General features: G+C 34.1%; 1 protein-coding gene across 1 annotated transcript in view; it reads left to right on the top strand.

Annotated features, from left to right (window-relative positions):
- LOC138321531 (collagen alpha-1(XI) chain-like) overlaps positions 1–15,851 on the top strand; it is a 69,189-nt gene that overhangs the window by 23,917 nt on the left and 29,421 nt on the right. The window contains exons 4-26 of the mRNA XM_069265279.1: positions 840–999; positions 1,686–1,949; positions 2,596–2,643; positions 2,879–2,941; positions 3,382–3,456; positions 4,246–4,311; positions 4,716–4,772; positions 5,303–5,356; positions 5,927–5,980; positions 6,596–6,649; positions 7,031–7,084; positions 7,535–7,577; positions 7,706–7,716; positions 8,540–8,584; positions 9,053–9,106; positions 9,571–9,615; positions 10,188–10,241; positions 10,565–10,663; positions 11,751–11,795; positions 14,065–14,118; positions 14,563–14,607; positions 15,167–15,274; positions 15,564–15,617. Of these exons, the coding sequence (XP_069121380.1) occupies positions 840–999; positions 1,686–1,949; positions 2,596–2,643; positions 2,879–2,941; positions 3,382–3,456; positions 4,246–4,311; positions 4,716–4,772; positions 5,303–5,356; positions 5,927–5,980; positions 6,596–6,649; positions 7,031–7,084; positions 7,535–7,577; positions 7,706–7,716; positions 8,540–8,584; positions 9,053–9,106; positions 9,571–9,615; positions 10,188–10,241; positions 10,565–10,663; positions 11,751–11,795; positions 14,065–14,118; positions 14,563–14,607; positions 15,167–15,274; positions 15,564–15,617 (1,606 nt within the window). The remainder of the gene's footprint in view (positions 1–839; positions 1,000–1,685; positions 1,950–2,595; positions 2,644–2,878; positions 2,942–3,381; positions 3,457–4,245; positions 4,312–4,715; positions 4,773–5,302; positions 5,357–5,926; positions 5,981–6,595; positions 6,650–7,030; positions 7,085–7,534; positions 7,578–7,705; positions 7,717–8,539; positions 8,585–9,052; positions 9,107–9,570; positions 9,616–10,187; positions 10,242–10,564; positions 10,664–11,750; positions 11,796–14,064; positions 14,119–14,562; positions 14,608–15,166; positions 15,275–15,563; positions 15,618–15,851) is intronic.

Here is a 15,851-nt window from a genome sequence, read left to right as displayed (position 1 = left end):
TCATTTGATTCCTTTAATGTAGTACAAACTACCTGTCTCATCTGATGTCATCCACAGAGCCTTCAGTTTTGCTATGGAATGTTCCAGAAGTGGAGTTAATTATAGTAATAGTAACCCTTGGAATATCGAGGATGACCTGAACAGTCATGATATCCTTATTAACCTGTCTCCTGTCATACATGTATAAAACTAAAGGTCAATCTGGTTCGGCCCCTGGGGACAGAGGGATGGGGCTCCATGAGAGAAAATTTCCTGAATTTTTCCATTAAAAACCTACTCCTCCTTAACGCTTACTTGCATTGGGTTCAAACCAACTTCATTGTGTGCTACATTATTGGGAGAAGACAATTATATGCTCCCACAATTCACTGATTTGTGACCAGTTTTAGCCATTGGAGATTTCTTTGTCAACCCCTAGGGTATGACAGATTGTGCGCGCTAAAAGTTTGAATCTGAAAACAATTATGTGACGTCATGACTTTATGTCGCGGTGAAAATGCTTGTTTTTTAGGCTATCATCTCATCTTTATCTTTTGTATTCGGGAGAAAAAGAATAATTCTCTACCTATGAGGGTGTGACAAAGAAATTCTAACCTTTGAGGGAATTCCTGAACATCCAACCCTCAGCAAGCCTTGGGTTGGATGTTCAGGAATTCACACGAGGGATGTGATTTTGTTGTTACACCCTCTCGGTAGGGAAAGATTCTATAAGTTTTAGCCAATGGGGAGATTTCTTGAAGTCTTCAATTGAATTGATTGGTCAGATGACAGTTAAGGCGATGGGACCTCTCGTCCTCCAAGTAATCACATGACCTAACATGTATTTCTTACATTCACAGGTGGCAAAGATTAGGACTGAGCATCCAGAAAAATTTATTGACAGTGAACTATAACTGTGAAGAGCTTGAACCTATCAATCTTAAAAACCGACCTACACAATTTCCACGAAAAGCTGAAATTTTCCTTGGAGCAAGTTTAGATGATGAGACAGTATTTCAGGTAAGTATTGTCGTTGAGTCACCATGATGAGTTTATTTTTCTGTGATTCATCAAAAGAATTTCGTCACATCAGCTTACTTACCCATGGAGATTCATCAAAAGAATTTCGTCACATCAGCTTACTTACCCATGGAGGATATTGTGAATGAAGTTGTATTGTCACCAAGTTTACCTGTATGGTGATGTCAGTTTGTATGCTTACCTGTAATTATAATGTAATTACTACTGGTTATTGATTTAATTCAGCCAAGCGCTGCAATTTATTGTTCTTTATGATTGCTACATTTCGTTGAAGTTCATTGAAGAAAATGGTAAACTTGCAACAAACCAAAATTGTATTTGATCATAAACTGATAAATACACCAAATCAAAATGTGATTTATTGAAAAAAACAAAGTTGGAAATTTTGACATAATCAATATTTATGCTCACATTTTTTGCTAGTTAGGTGTGATTTTACTACAGTGCAAATCCTACTTTTCCAGATTATAACGCATTCACCCCTGAAGACACACTTGAACTCTTCCAAATCAAAGACAGGAAAAGTTCATTTTGACTCTCCAGGGGTCATTGAGTTGGTTAATTCCTCATAATGAAAATGGAGCCTGTTAATCGATGTTTTTTCATCGGCTTTCTCTATCAGTAGGTAGACTCTTAACACTCTACAACAACTGTTTTCCTGACAGGGTCTATTCCAAGAACTGATTTTTGTTCCTGATGCCATGGCTGCTCAAGCTCTTTGTACAGAATTTGTACCAGAGTGCGGAGTGAGGATTGAGGCCGGTAGCAGCACCAAGTCTGATTCCATCCTCTTCCCAGATATGATTGTTGACAAGTCTGGTGCTGCTATTGAACTGCCACCAATTTCAAAGGGAGATTTAGAATTCCTGCCTATCGATAAATCTGGTAGAATGGAACCCGAGCTTCTCACCGACCAAGAAGGAAATGTGGTAAGTAAAAATATCTACCAATTTTAAATGTGGATAGGATCATCTGATTGCATGTAAGTGCTACCTGATTTTATTCTGATTTTATTCAGACAATTTAGGTGAAAACAGTGTAAACATACTCGGTATTCCAGGAGTTACTATCACTGCTGTATTATCCACCCCTGGACTACGTCATAGCAAAGATGAAGGCTCTGTGTATGACAACAGTTGAGACAGGTAATCTGGTTTTTTGATGAACATCAAAAGAATAGAATAACATTACATTGCTTGGCTTTAAAGTTTGATGGCAATCAGTAAATGTAGTCTTCTGAAATGCTGAAATAACTGTGGATATTACAACAGTGATAGTAACCACTGGAGCATCGAGGAAGGCAGTGTTGTTCAACGATGGTAGGTTGTTCTTATATGAAAAACTGATGTTCAGTCAAACCTGCCTATAAAGACAACCTATGGAGCAAAGGATAAAGTGATGTTTTTAGCTCTTTATACACAGGTAAAAATGTGATTAACAAGTATAAAAAGGATAAAATACCAACAAAAGTGGATAAAATGACCTCAGACTCCATCTTTTGTTGATATTTTATGTTAGGTCGATATATACTATGTATTATGTATAATGATAAACTTTTTTTGTTTTGCTTAACAGCTAGTGGAGTACGATAAATCAACTGGAGTATCTTATGCCTACAGATATGTAAGTATGAGATTGATTCTTCCGTAGCTATATGGTTACTTTGTCTGATTGACTGAAATAATTTTTTGAAATTTTTCCTTGTTAGTATTAAGAAATATTTCAACATTTTCATTAGTATTGAAGTTAACATAGAGAGCATTTGAATTAAAAAAATTGACTTCAGGACAGTAAACCTCAGTGATGACTTTATGTCAAAAATTTCAAATTCCATGAGTGTTTCACTTTCATTTTATAGGGACCACCAGGCCCCCCTGGCCCCAGAGGACCCACCGGACCAGCAGGACCCCCTGGAGAGCGGGTAAATATATATAAAAATATGTCAAAAAATATATTCAACAAGTCAATGTTTTCTACAAAATTTCATTTTGATATTTTAGAGAGCGGGTAATACAAAATTTCATTTTGATATTTTAGAGAGCGGGTAATACAAAATTTCATTGAGATATTTTAGAGAGCAGGTAATAAGAAATTTTATTTGGATATTTTGGAGGGCAGATAGTGTCAAAGAATTCATCCACTGAGTTAATGTGTTCTTCAAAATTTCATTTTGATAATTGAATATATTCATGACAAGGGGCCTTAATTAAGATTTTAACTTAAAATGGTCTGTTTATGAAGTCAGAAAGTATCATGTATGAAATATAACTGTATTTTGTATTAAAACTTCTTATATTTCCTGTTTATTTTATAGAATACAAAGTAAAAGACAGAGAATTATGTTGGTTATGATTATTTCAGGGATTTGCTGGACGTGACGGACTTCCTGGAGCTTCTGGAATCCAAGGATCACCTGGCCACGTCTTTATCATGCCAGTTAGTTGTGTTTTTTATACTTGGTCTTTTACCTTTGTACAGAACACAGCATTCCTTGTTATTGTAAACAAACTTTCTCTCGGCAATTAAACATTTGCAATTTTGATTTCAAAACAAGTTCGCGAAGATTAACATTTGCGGATTTAAAACTTAAATGGAGTTTTCTATCTATACAAATTATATAGATGGTATTTAATTGAGATCTTTGCGAATTTATTTAGATCTCAAAATCCGCGAGATTAAATTGCATGTGAAAGACATTTGTTTTAAAGTAGTTATCCTTGATTGTGGAAGCTCTATCTGAACTTTCTTCAGAAAAGTTTCAGTTTTATGGTGCCAAAATGAAGTACGATCAGTATTATGGAATTTTTCTGGTAAATGTTTCATATTTATTTGAAGTCTACATTGATACACCTCAGCTAGCCGAAAGTTCTTAAAAGTATTGAGACCTCAAAATTCATGAATTTTACCTAAGGCATCAGTATTCAGTTACCAATTACCATAAGAATTCATGAGAGCCTACAGGATTTGTTTGCCCTGTCTCCACTTCCTGCCCGATTTGTTAAGGATTCTATTGATGATAGGCATTTTAACTTGTGTTACCAACCTATTACTGTAATATCAATCAGATTTTTCGAATTTGGCACAACTTCATTATGTCTAAACAAAGGAATATCTCTGTGATACATTTAATGTTTCTGACAGCTATAGTTTGTTCTATTTTGAAGACTTAAAGAGAAGTAATGATTTTTTTTGTACTTTACATTAATTAACTTGAGTATATTTTAGCTCCCTGCTGAGGGTAAGACCTCCAACCAAGCTGCAGCTTTCAGAACTATGCTGGAACAACACATGGTAAAGAGAATTGTTATTCAATCCTGAATAAGTAATTTATAGTTGTACAGAACATCATGTATACATTCTTAAGATTTTGACTAATAATGAGGAAATCAAATTTTAGTGGTATGAAAATCCGTTTTATGCCAACAAGGGTACTAATACAAAGTTCATCCATTTCTCAACATTTTGCAGATAAAATGTTCCTGATCATACAATATCCTTGGAAAGTTGTGAAAATTATTTTCTCCCTTGAAATTAACATACTGGCATTTAGCAAAATACATAAGCATGACAAAGTACATAATTATATAAGAAATATAAGTTAAAATTCATATGCTAAATATACATAGAAAAAATTCATAGAATTTTTTAGAAATTGCTACAAAAGTATGTTAGTTAGATAATTCAAATTTTTCCAGATGGCAATGACTGGCGCCCGAGGTCCTCTTGGTATGACTGGTCTCCCTGGTGCCGTGGTAAGTTCTCAGAAAAATAGGTGTCTTATTACACAAGAAAATTGGTGTAGAAATAGGCGTCTTGTTGAACATGAAAATATGTCTTGTTAAATACGAAAATAGGTGTATTGTTGAATATAAAAATAGGTGTCTTGTTCAATATCAGGTGTCTTGTTGAATATAAAAATAGATGTCATGTAGAATATGAAAATAGGTGTCTTGTTGAAGGTGTCTTGTTGAATATAAAAATAAGTGTCTTGCTGAATACAAAAATAGGTGTCTTGTTGAACACAGAAAAGGTGTTTTGTTGAACACAAGAATGAAAATTGGCATCTTGTTGAACAGTAGGTGCTCTGTTTAACACAAAACTAAGTATCTTTAGTGTCTTGTTGAACATGTGTAGGTGTCTTGTTGAACATGAAAATAGGTGTCTTGTTCAACACGAGTGTGCTTAAATGCATGAATTCATTATTGTTCTAACTAAATTATCTTGTTTTGCATTGTTTTGAAAAGAAATAAGAGTTTATTTACCATGTATTTGATTTGTTTAGGGCCCACCGGGAGTTGATGGTGCTAAGGGAGACTCTGGAAATCCAGGAGAACAGGTATAACAGTCAAACAACTGTTCATATTTATTTATAGTTCAGGATTTTTAGAAGCAACCTTTGACCTTAAAGTAAATGATCCTCTGTAATTTTTATACCCCCTGCAATGGAGTTAGTAGGGGGGGGGGTATACTGAAATTGGCTTGTCTGTCTGTCTGTAGACACAACTTTGTCCGACAAACTCCTCCTAAACTACTTGACAGATTTTGATAAAATTTGGTACACAGAACCCTGACATAAAGGGGAGTTGAGTAAATTATATAGGTTCTGCAATGTCCCCTATTAATGGAGTTATTACTAAATTTGTGCAGTCGGGGTATTAGTCGTCCACTCCGGTGACAGTTCAAGTTTATGTTTATCTTTGAAGACATTGACATGCCTGATTTATAATAAAGTATAGGGTAGAATATTGGTGCCAATTTTATTCGTTTTTTGCCTAGACTAGGTTTGTTCTGTAGACAGGTTTTAAGGTATCAACAGTTTTATACGCTCATTGCACAATAAATTGTTATTTTAAGGTATTATAAAAATTATGTAAAAATGTGTATTGTGTGTCTTTTACATTAAAAGGGACTAACTGGACCCAGAGGTTTGACTGGTTCAAGAGGAAAGCCAGGAAAGAAGGTAAAGATGTCAATATATACGAGATATTAAAATGACTTGGTTAAAGTATGAATTACCACTGAATAGTCGCACCTTTTAGTGACTGTGACGTCACAAAAATCATGTAAAAATACAACATTGAAATCATCAGAAGATCATTTTGGTATCTCGAATTTGACATATTGGATAAATGTATTTTGTCCAAACCTTATTATTTCAAAGTCTCTGGCACTGTATTTAAGCTATTTGAGTTCAAATGTTACTGGCTGTGACCAACAGCATTCTTTGAATTTAATGGTGTCTTCAAATGGTATCAGTTTGACATTACAAAGTTCAGTCATATGTATTTATCATTATCAAGCGGGTTTGAGCATTCTCTTTGGCTTGTAACTTTCAACTCTAGAAGCTTTCTGAGATCTCGATAAAATGTAAAGATAACATCTTATTTCTTTATCTTAAATGGTTCATGGAATAATTCTTCTCAATTTCTGCAATGTACATCTCAAATGATGTCAGATGTTGTGTAGCAGTATTTACATGTATTTACATTCATATTTTTCTGTAGAAATTTTGAAGTGAAATACTTATGTTTACCTGTTTGTTGTGATGTGTGAGATGAATTTGGTTTCTTGATAGGGACGCGAGGGTCCAGAGGGAGAGCGAGGAAATATGGGCCCACCAGGAGATAAGGTATATCTCAACCTACTTGTCCGCTTACTTCCATGTGAGATGGTTATTGGTCTGTATACATTCTTAATTTAAACAAACGAAATTATGTGAATAAATTAACATCTGAAATAATGTAAAAGTGAATTTTTTTCTAAGTCAGCTTTTGATCTGTCCACAGTGTGATTACAGTATTTTAAAGATGTATTTTAAGTCTGATAACTGACACACTAAAACTTGAACTTTTCTATATGATCACACATGGAAATTTTCACAGAAATAACATAGAAAGGAAATATGCAAACAACTGCACGCTACAAATAGTTTTGCTGTACAGTATGTGGTTAGTTTGATTGTACATTTTAAGCAAAGTTTGCATTTTTTAAAATTATTTTTGTTTCTAAGGGTGACCTTGGATTCCCTGGACTTATGGGTATGCCAGGAAGCAAGGGAGAGAGGGTAAGAATATTCAACTAAAAACAAAAATCTACATCCATTGCCTGTACTGGATGTGGTGAAAACAACTCATTGATTGCCACCATTTAACAATTAATTTAACAGTTTGATTTTGTCATGCAATGAATACCTTTATCAAGATGATTTTAAGAGGAATGTCTGTTTGAACAAGAAACATACCTCTCTATAGACCACCCAAGGGAAAAAAAAAATAAACTCTTTATGACAATGTTGTCAGGCATCCAAAATACATTGAATTGGACAGTGTGGTACTCCATTAAGGGTTTTTATTATGTAAGAGGTTATTATACAGATGGTCACTAAGTCGGGTTTTACTGTAGGTACAGTCATAGATCACTGAAATGAATTCTACAGTCCACAATTAGAACAAACACAGTATGAAAGTTTGAAGTGAAGGCTCTAATATAATTGTAATGTTTCCTTGCTGTTTAGGGAGCTAATGGACCATCTGGCCAGCCCGGACCAACAGGACCCGGGACCCGAGGGAAAACAGGTAGGTCTGATAAACCTCATTGTTACTGTATTCATTGTAACAGACAATGAGGGAAAAACAGGTAGGTCTGATAAACCTCATTGTTACTGTATTCATTGTAACAGGACCCGAGGGAAAACAGGTAGGTCTGATAAACCTCATTGTTACTGTATTCGTCGTAATTAACACCCCTTCCCTGTAACCGCCACACTTTTCTTCTGGAGAAGGAGTTGAATCTATATAAACACCACCATTCCATGGCTTTAACAATGTTTTACAAGTGTGATGCTTGTAACATCGGCATTGTATCCCATATTACATGAATTTTCAAATCTTTCCCTTGTGAATCATGATGTAATAATGCATCTCAAGGCAAAAATGCATAAGCATCTTTACTGTGAACTAGTGCCATGAATATGGAACTAGTTAAAATATGGCTGACTTTTTTAAAGAGGTTTTTCATCCAAAACTTGCATATGTACACAATGTCATTAGTTCTTGCTAAAATCCAGGGGCCATAGAAGAGTAAATACCCAGTAACCTTTAAGGCCAATAAGCCTCCTGTTATATTCTTGAAATATAATTTTTAATCAGAAAGAAAAGCATTTAGATACATGCTTGTGTAAAGTATTGTTAGAGAATAATGCATAGAAGGGAGAAAAAAATCTGTAAATAAGTAGAAGTGTTAAATTTCATCACAATGCATTCATATCAATATTTTTTAATGATTCAATTTTTTATACATTTATGTAATTTTTGATACAATACAATATGATACATTAAAAAGGGGCTACAATTATGTTGACCAGGTATTTAAAGAATCAGGAACCTTCAAAATGATTTTATGAATTATGATAGAGTAGTCCAAAAGCCTTTTCATTTTATTAGCTGAAAAAGTTCCAGTAGAGCTATTGTGCTGTGTTGTACTAAATACCATGTCTCATTGATGTTTTTGATTGTAACAGGGAGACCCAGGAGAGGTCGGACCAATTGGAGCCCCAGGAGAGATGGTTAGTGACACCCACCAACACCTGACTTCATTTCACCAGACAATATACATTATTTCAATTGTTAATTTTAATATATGAAGTCATAAATCTGTTCTTCTGATATCAATAAGATCGAATTGTGATTCTATAAATACTGTTTTAAATAACAAGTATTTACAGTGCCAGCGGTCAAATATTTGACTGTAAAAGCGTAAAAATATTTCTGAATAATGTTTAAAATTTATGTAAAAAAATCTTTATTTCTAATTATATGGGGAAAAAAAGTATAAAAAAAATTGTTCATTATAGGAGAGCATATTTAATTATTCACCCCTGAACTTCCATAATAGACTATTCTAATCCTTGATTTAGGAGAATCTAAAAGTGATGAATGAGTTGAGTGTTAATTTTCTCATTTGTCAACATGAACTATTGTTTTAGATGTAAGCTGTAAAGCTAAGTATAACATGTTTGTATTTGATTTGACAGGGACCACGTGGCTTTATGGGTCCTCGTGGGAGGACAGGAAGCATAGGACCACCAGTTAGTAGACCTAGCATTATACATCTCATAATTATCGTTGTTTTAAGTAAAAATTCAGATTTATTTACTTCATTTTGGTTGGTTTAAGACTTCTAAACTACCGTGTACATTTATACTAGAAAATTTATTATTGTGGGGAGAATTTTGCAGGATAATGACCTGGTTTTCAATTGTAATAATGAATGAATGAAAATGATTAGATTTTAAATACACTTGTAATTAAGTAATGAATAATGAATTAGATATAAGTGATAAGACTTTGGAAAAAACTTGTATATTTTACAATGAAAAAAAAAGGGAAAAAACTTGTATATTTTGGAATGAAGAAAAAAAGGAAATACATTGTAGTTTGAAAAAATAAAAATTGAACAATTCAGCACATGTGCTAGGCGACAATTCAGCACAACAATGATGGATTGCATTTTATAAATACGAAGTAAAATCTAAAAAAATTTCTATCTTAGGGAATCCCAGGAACTGAGGGACCAACGGGACCAAAGGGAAACCAGGTAAGGGTGACGGGGCTATACTATCTCTGTTATATTGAGGTCAACAACAGATAAGGCAGTATTGTATCTCTCATGAATTACATCACATGACTTCCACATCTTAATGATGTATAAATATATTACCATGATCAACACTTAACTTTAATGCGGATGGCTACTGTTTCCAGGACCAGTCTTCTGTCTACCTATTCGATGCTAAAATCTGCCACTTTGTACCGCATTTTCGGTTTCGCTGATCGGTTTGGGCAAACATTTTCAAAATACAATAAATTTACACATGTCACACATAATGCTATTGGTTTGGAGGTATCAATCTACATATTTTTGATCATCAGAGGTGAGGATGCCTGATTATCTGTTATAAGTATATTTTATCTGTGTTGAAAAGTTCTTCAATGTAAAAACAAATTTGGAGATGCATATTTTGATTTTGAATTTGAAAGATTTAGTGGCCTCATATTTTGCATTATATCATGTAAAGGTTGAAAATTGTAGTTACAAATACCTGTTTATCTTCTGTACTTTAAATCTTATATTGCACATGAATTTGCACTGTATTTCTTGTGCTGTAGGGAGGAAATGGAGCCCCGGGAGCCCCTGGCCAGTCTGGTGCACCCGGTCAAACTGTACGTATCAATTCAAACTTATAGATTTTGTTATCCAATTACAATTTCTCAATTCTTAATTTTGGATGCCTGTTTGTTTGTTGTTTTTTTTCCTGAATGGAGTAGCAATGGAAATTCAATAGTCTGTAAAGTACTGAAATATTTACCTTCAGCACTTCTCTATTTCATTTTAACTGCACTTCTCTATTTCATTTTTTGTGGGAAAATTTTGATAAATATCAATTTCCACAATAAGAATTGAAATGACACTTTGCATTTAGAAATATTTGTCGAATGTTAACAGATTTATTGTTTAGAATTAAGTTTGTACCTTGTCTGTATAGGGACCCCCTGGACCCCCAGGAGCTATTGGCCCTCGCGGAATTCCCGGCCCCCAGGGAAAACCAGGTCTGCCAGGAATGCCTGGACCCATTGGAACACCAGTAAGTCAAACTCTCTGTTGTACCAGAGTTCTCACGGTGATCAAAATCTTCTGACTTTGTAATCTGCTAACAAATCTGACATATAACAGATTTCCTTTCAGTTTTCCAGTGTGATAGTCACTTTAAAAATGGCGACCAGGTAGACTTACAAATAGTGGTTGGGGTATAGAAATGTCTATATTCGGTATAACAGTGCAACAGTATCGTTTTGAATTTTGGATTTAACATGATTTGGGATAATTCTTTCAGGGTATAAAAGGTTAGTGTAAACACAACTTGAAATTTTGAATTTATATCGCGCCCATTTCTGCGCCGTGTGAATCCTGCCTCGATTGTTAGAGGTTAGACACGACGTAATGATCAAAAGTGTCTCGTCGTGCTATACCTCTAACATTGTTGGAGTATTTTCCAGTGTGATAGTAACTTGCCTAGCCACTGGAATTTTTAACACAAAATTATTCAATTTGTTGGGAAATGCACCCAACATTGTTTTGTCCTATAAATATTTCATATTCTGTTCATTTTCTCCCATACTTCACAGGGATTTCCCGCGGTTGCTAGGGAAAAAATATCTTTCTTACACAGGTGGGTGTACAGCTCACACGTGCTAGACAATAACGAGACGTCATCAATACATGTGGCGTAACTGCGGCGCTCATTGTAGTTGACGTCATCAATTTTGACGCATAACGACGCTCCTGCGATAATGCGGGATGAAATAGCTGGAAACAAAGTGAAATTTTATCATTTTTTCTACTAAGTATGGAAGAAAAAGAATCAAACATGGGTCTGTGAAGTGGACAGGGATATCTCAACCCTCGTGAAAGATTTTGGCCGTCAACCTTCGGCAAGCCTCGGGTTGACTGGCCAAAATCTTTCACTGGAGTTGAGATATCCCTGTCCACTTCACAGACCCATGTAAGATTCTATTAATCTTTAGGGATGGAAAATCAAATATACCTTATATCTAGATACCTGGTACATTACCCTTACTTGTGATTGTGATTTCAATGATATACAACATAGGTTTTGATTTTGATGATTAAACGGATGAGATTGTTTATTTGGAGAGATGTTTTGTTGACAGGGAGTTCCAGGACGTGCTGGAGATACTGGAACTAAGGGAGACACTGTGAGTACTTATCGTTATATTGATAGGAGTATTTTTGGTGAATTTGATGCAATCCTTTTCTTTGAGTCATATCAGCTGTGCTGTATTGGTAAAGGAACACTTTTGAATTTTCCATTACATTTTTTATTGTACTGTACAAATGGTATAAATTTGATAAGGACTTTTCCAGAATGATCCATGTTGGAGGAGTGGGAGTCACTTGTATTAAAATGTGATGGGTGGTGGGGGTAAATCCTCATTGTTCTAGTTACATAAAATAAAACGTTTTCATATTTCTTGGGTGGTTGGCTGTCTCAAAAAAAGGTGCCTCCTACCCCTCCCGTATGAATGATTTTGGAACAGTCCTTAAGGAGAACATAATGATGATTGACGAATTCCAAACATAATGACATAGATACTGTATACCAGCTTATTTTTCACCTACAATTAAAAATTTGTTTTAAAGATGCTTCACTGCTGACAAATGGTATTTTTTCACTATCAAAAACAGCAGCAGATGATTTAGTATTTTTCTTCAGTTACAAAAGTAACTTACTTTACACCGTTACCATCACTGAAAAGTTTGAGCTTCTAATTTGATTTCAAGTTAAAAATATGAAAAGTAATTATTTGCATCCGAAAAAATTTGTGGCAAAAAAATGATACTGATTGCGAAAAGGCGAAATAAATTATTTCATATTATTTTTTGTGTTAATTAGACATATATATATACACGATTAAACAACATTTATTGTTCAAATGATGAATATCATTTATGCTCCGTTGGCGGTTGAGCATCTTTAATATTTAGTGGGCAATAACAAATCAAGAAAATAGACCCTGCAAAAATGTTTCAAATACATATACAGTAGAACCAAAGAGATCTTGATCACGAAATAAAATCATTGTGGAAAAGTTCTGTGTGAAAATACAAAATAAGTCGCTGTGAAATTAAGTCACTGTGAAAATAAGTCACTGTGAAATTAATTCACTGTGAAATTAAGACACTGTGAAATTAAGTCACTGTGAAAATAAGTCACTGTGAAAATAAGTCACTGTGAAATTAAGTCACTGTGAAATTAAGTCACTGTGAAATTAAGTCACTGTGAAATTAAGTCACTGTGAAATTAAGTCACTGTGAAAATTAATTCACTGTGAAATTAAGTCACTGTGAAATAAGTCACTGTGAAAATAATCACTGTGAAAATAAGTCACTGAAAATAAGTCACTGTGAAATAATCACTGAAAATAAGTGTGAAATCATTGTGTCACTGTGAAATTCTGTGTGAAAATAATAAGTCACTGTGAAAATAAGTCACTGTGAAAATAAGTCACTGTGAAATTATTCACTGTGAAATTAAGTCACTGTGAAAATAAGTCACTGTGAAAAAAGTCACTGGAAATTCACTGAAATTAAGTCACTGTGAAAATAAGTCACTGTGAAAAGAAATAAGTCACTGTAAAATAAGTCACTGTGAAATCACTGTGGAAAATTCACTGAAAATAAGTCACCATGAAATAGTCACATGAAATAAGCTGGGTTACAGTATTGTGTTACAATGGCAATAAGTTATTTTGTCTTTCAATTCTTATGACATATTGTATAACAGCAAGGAATTCTTGTTGTTTTTATGTCGCCTGCAATGCAAGGGCGACACATAGGTATCACTATGTCGGCGTCGGCGGTGTCCGGAAAATTGTTTCCGCTGAATAACTTAAATATTTATTGTCTGATTTCAATCAAATTTGGTATATTGCTTTATATCAATGTGATGTCATATGAGTTTGATTAAGGTCATAATCTGTCAATATTTGCAAGAGATATGGGACTTTGAAATCGTCAAAACGGATCAATCTATGGTTTCCGCTGGATTACTTAAATATTTATATTGTCTGATTTCAACCAAATGTTATATGTTGTTTTATAACAATCAGATCTTGGGTGAGTTTGATAAAGGTCAAAATTCATCAATATTGCAAGAGTTATGGGACTTTAAAATCATCAAAATAGATAATTTCTTAGTTTCTGCTCAATAACTTTTGTATTTATTATCAATTTCAACCAAATTATGTTTATTGCTTTATATCAATGAGACTTAGATGGGTTTTATGCTAGTCAAAATCCATCAATATTTGCAAGAGTTACAGGACTTGATAACTTCACTTAGTTATTTACAATATTTTCAACTGTAAATAACTATTTTTTGTGATGGGTTAAACTGCTGTGCAGATGACACATCCACTTCCGTGGAATTCTTGAAATGTTAAAGAGTTTCTGTTTTTTCTTCAGGGTCCTCAAGGTCTGCAAGGTATGGTGGGATACCCTGGAACAAGAGGCCCAAAGGTAGGTCACTGCAGTCTGATATCACAGCACATACAAATATACTTCACAGTTAAGTTGTAGACATCTGTCTATAGGGTCTGTACAGACCTTAGAAAGTACTTTGATTGAGGTGTTCGCTTAGAAGTACTTTGAAACAATCTTGTTTTTAGAAAGTGTTTAGTTTTGACATAGCATGCTTATAATTAAGTGCTTACATTTCTTGATTTGACATTTTATTGATCAAAAGAAAATCATTAATTTCAGAAATATGTATTTCAGATATTGTTGGTTTTAGGGATGTCAAAAGTAAAAACTGGTCCAATTTCAAAAGCATCTTTTCATGTCAACAAAAGCCTTTGATTGGTCAAAATTTTGATATAGTTCAATTCTAAAGAAAATTGATAAGTAGGGTTTTTTAAAGGATGCTGTAAACAGTAAAAATTTGTTTTCTTTTTATCTCTGCAGGGTGATATCGGACCACCAGGAGCAGTGGGAACCAAGGGAGATAAGGTAAATAGAGAAAGAGAAGGGCTAGAACTTGTTTCCGTCAGAGGCCAACTTGCTTTTCCCTCTTCTGCCATAAGTATATATCTTTTGGTCGGCTGGTTTGTAGTTGTTCTACCTCTGGAAGGTCTTTTATACTACTTATTTATATCTATTCATTCTATAAAGTCATTACATTTTTTATTTGCTATTCGGTTTTATATTGGACTACTTGTTAGCTAATAAATCATCTGATTTTTAAAACTGCTGATGGCCAAGCAGCTTTATTAAAATAGATTCGGTGTTTACCCATCTCTTGTAGATGCGTGCACATCTCACTGACCAATCTCTTGTAGCTTCTGATTTTTGCTATTGACCTGTCGCCAGAAAAACAAGCATCAATACATATGATAATTATGGCACCACCCTAGTCATATTGTTATGTCCTCAAAATAAAAACAGGATTATCTTGATGTATTTTTCTGTATCATTGGCGTTTTACCGGCTGGTATGTGGATTTAGTCGATGATCTAGTGTTAGATATTTTATAGATTTATACAGTGATGAATGTTTGAATTTCTTTCAGGGATTCAACGGCATACAGGGAATCAAGGGTAGCATGGGATCTAAAGGAGACCGTGGATATAAGGGTATCGCTGGGCCTATGGGTATCGAAGGTATCCCGGGTTCCCGGGTCCTAAGGCAAGTAATCTATACAGTTATTACTCACAAAGGTCTTAGATTCATGAAAATGGTTGAACCATATTATACACCCTGAAATTCAGTTTTCCCTATTTTATCAGCTGGTTTTATCACGTAAAACACAGACTCATCTTTTCATTGCGAAACCATGGAATTGCCTTGTGAAGTATGCAAGAAATATAATTTGATAATCACATAATTTTAATATTTCATGAATATTTTATTGTAATTTCATGTAGGACATATTGAAAATTTTGGAAATGCATTCTTTTTTTTCACAGGGTAATGCTGGAGCAGTTGGAAACTCTGGACCTCAGGGACCAACCGGAGAGAAGGTAAAAAAGTGTTTTATTATACATCATAAGCCCAACTTTTCTGAAACTAAAAAAAAAAGATTCAAAAAATAATAACATCAGACAATGTCTATTGATAACCTAAGACAAGGTTAAAACACCAAACAAAATCAAAATGATTCAAAATTGCCTTCATAGGCAATGTTAACAGTGCAGATTCATTTTGCTGTTTTGCCATCTGATGCAGTGATAGTCTGATAACATGCTGAATTACAA

This window comes from Argopecten irradians, chromosome 4 (assembly GCF_041381155.1).
Source record: "Argopecten irradians isolate NY chromosome 4, Ai_NY, whole genome shotgun sequence".
NCBI lineage: Eukaryota > Metazoa > Mollusca > Bivalvia > Pectinida > Pectinidae > Argopecten > Argopecten irradians.
This window is presented reverse-complemented; position numbering and strand designations above follow the sequence as displayed.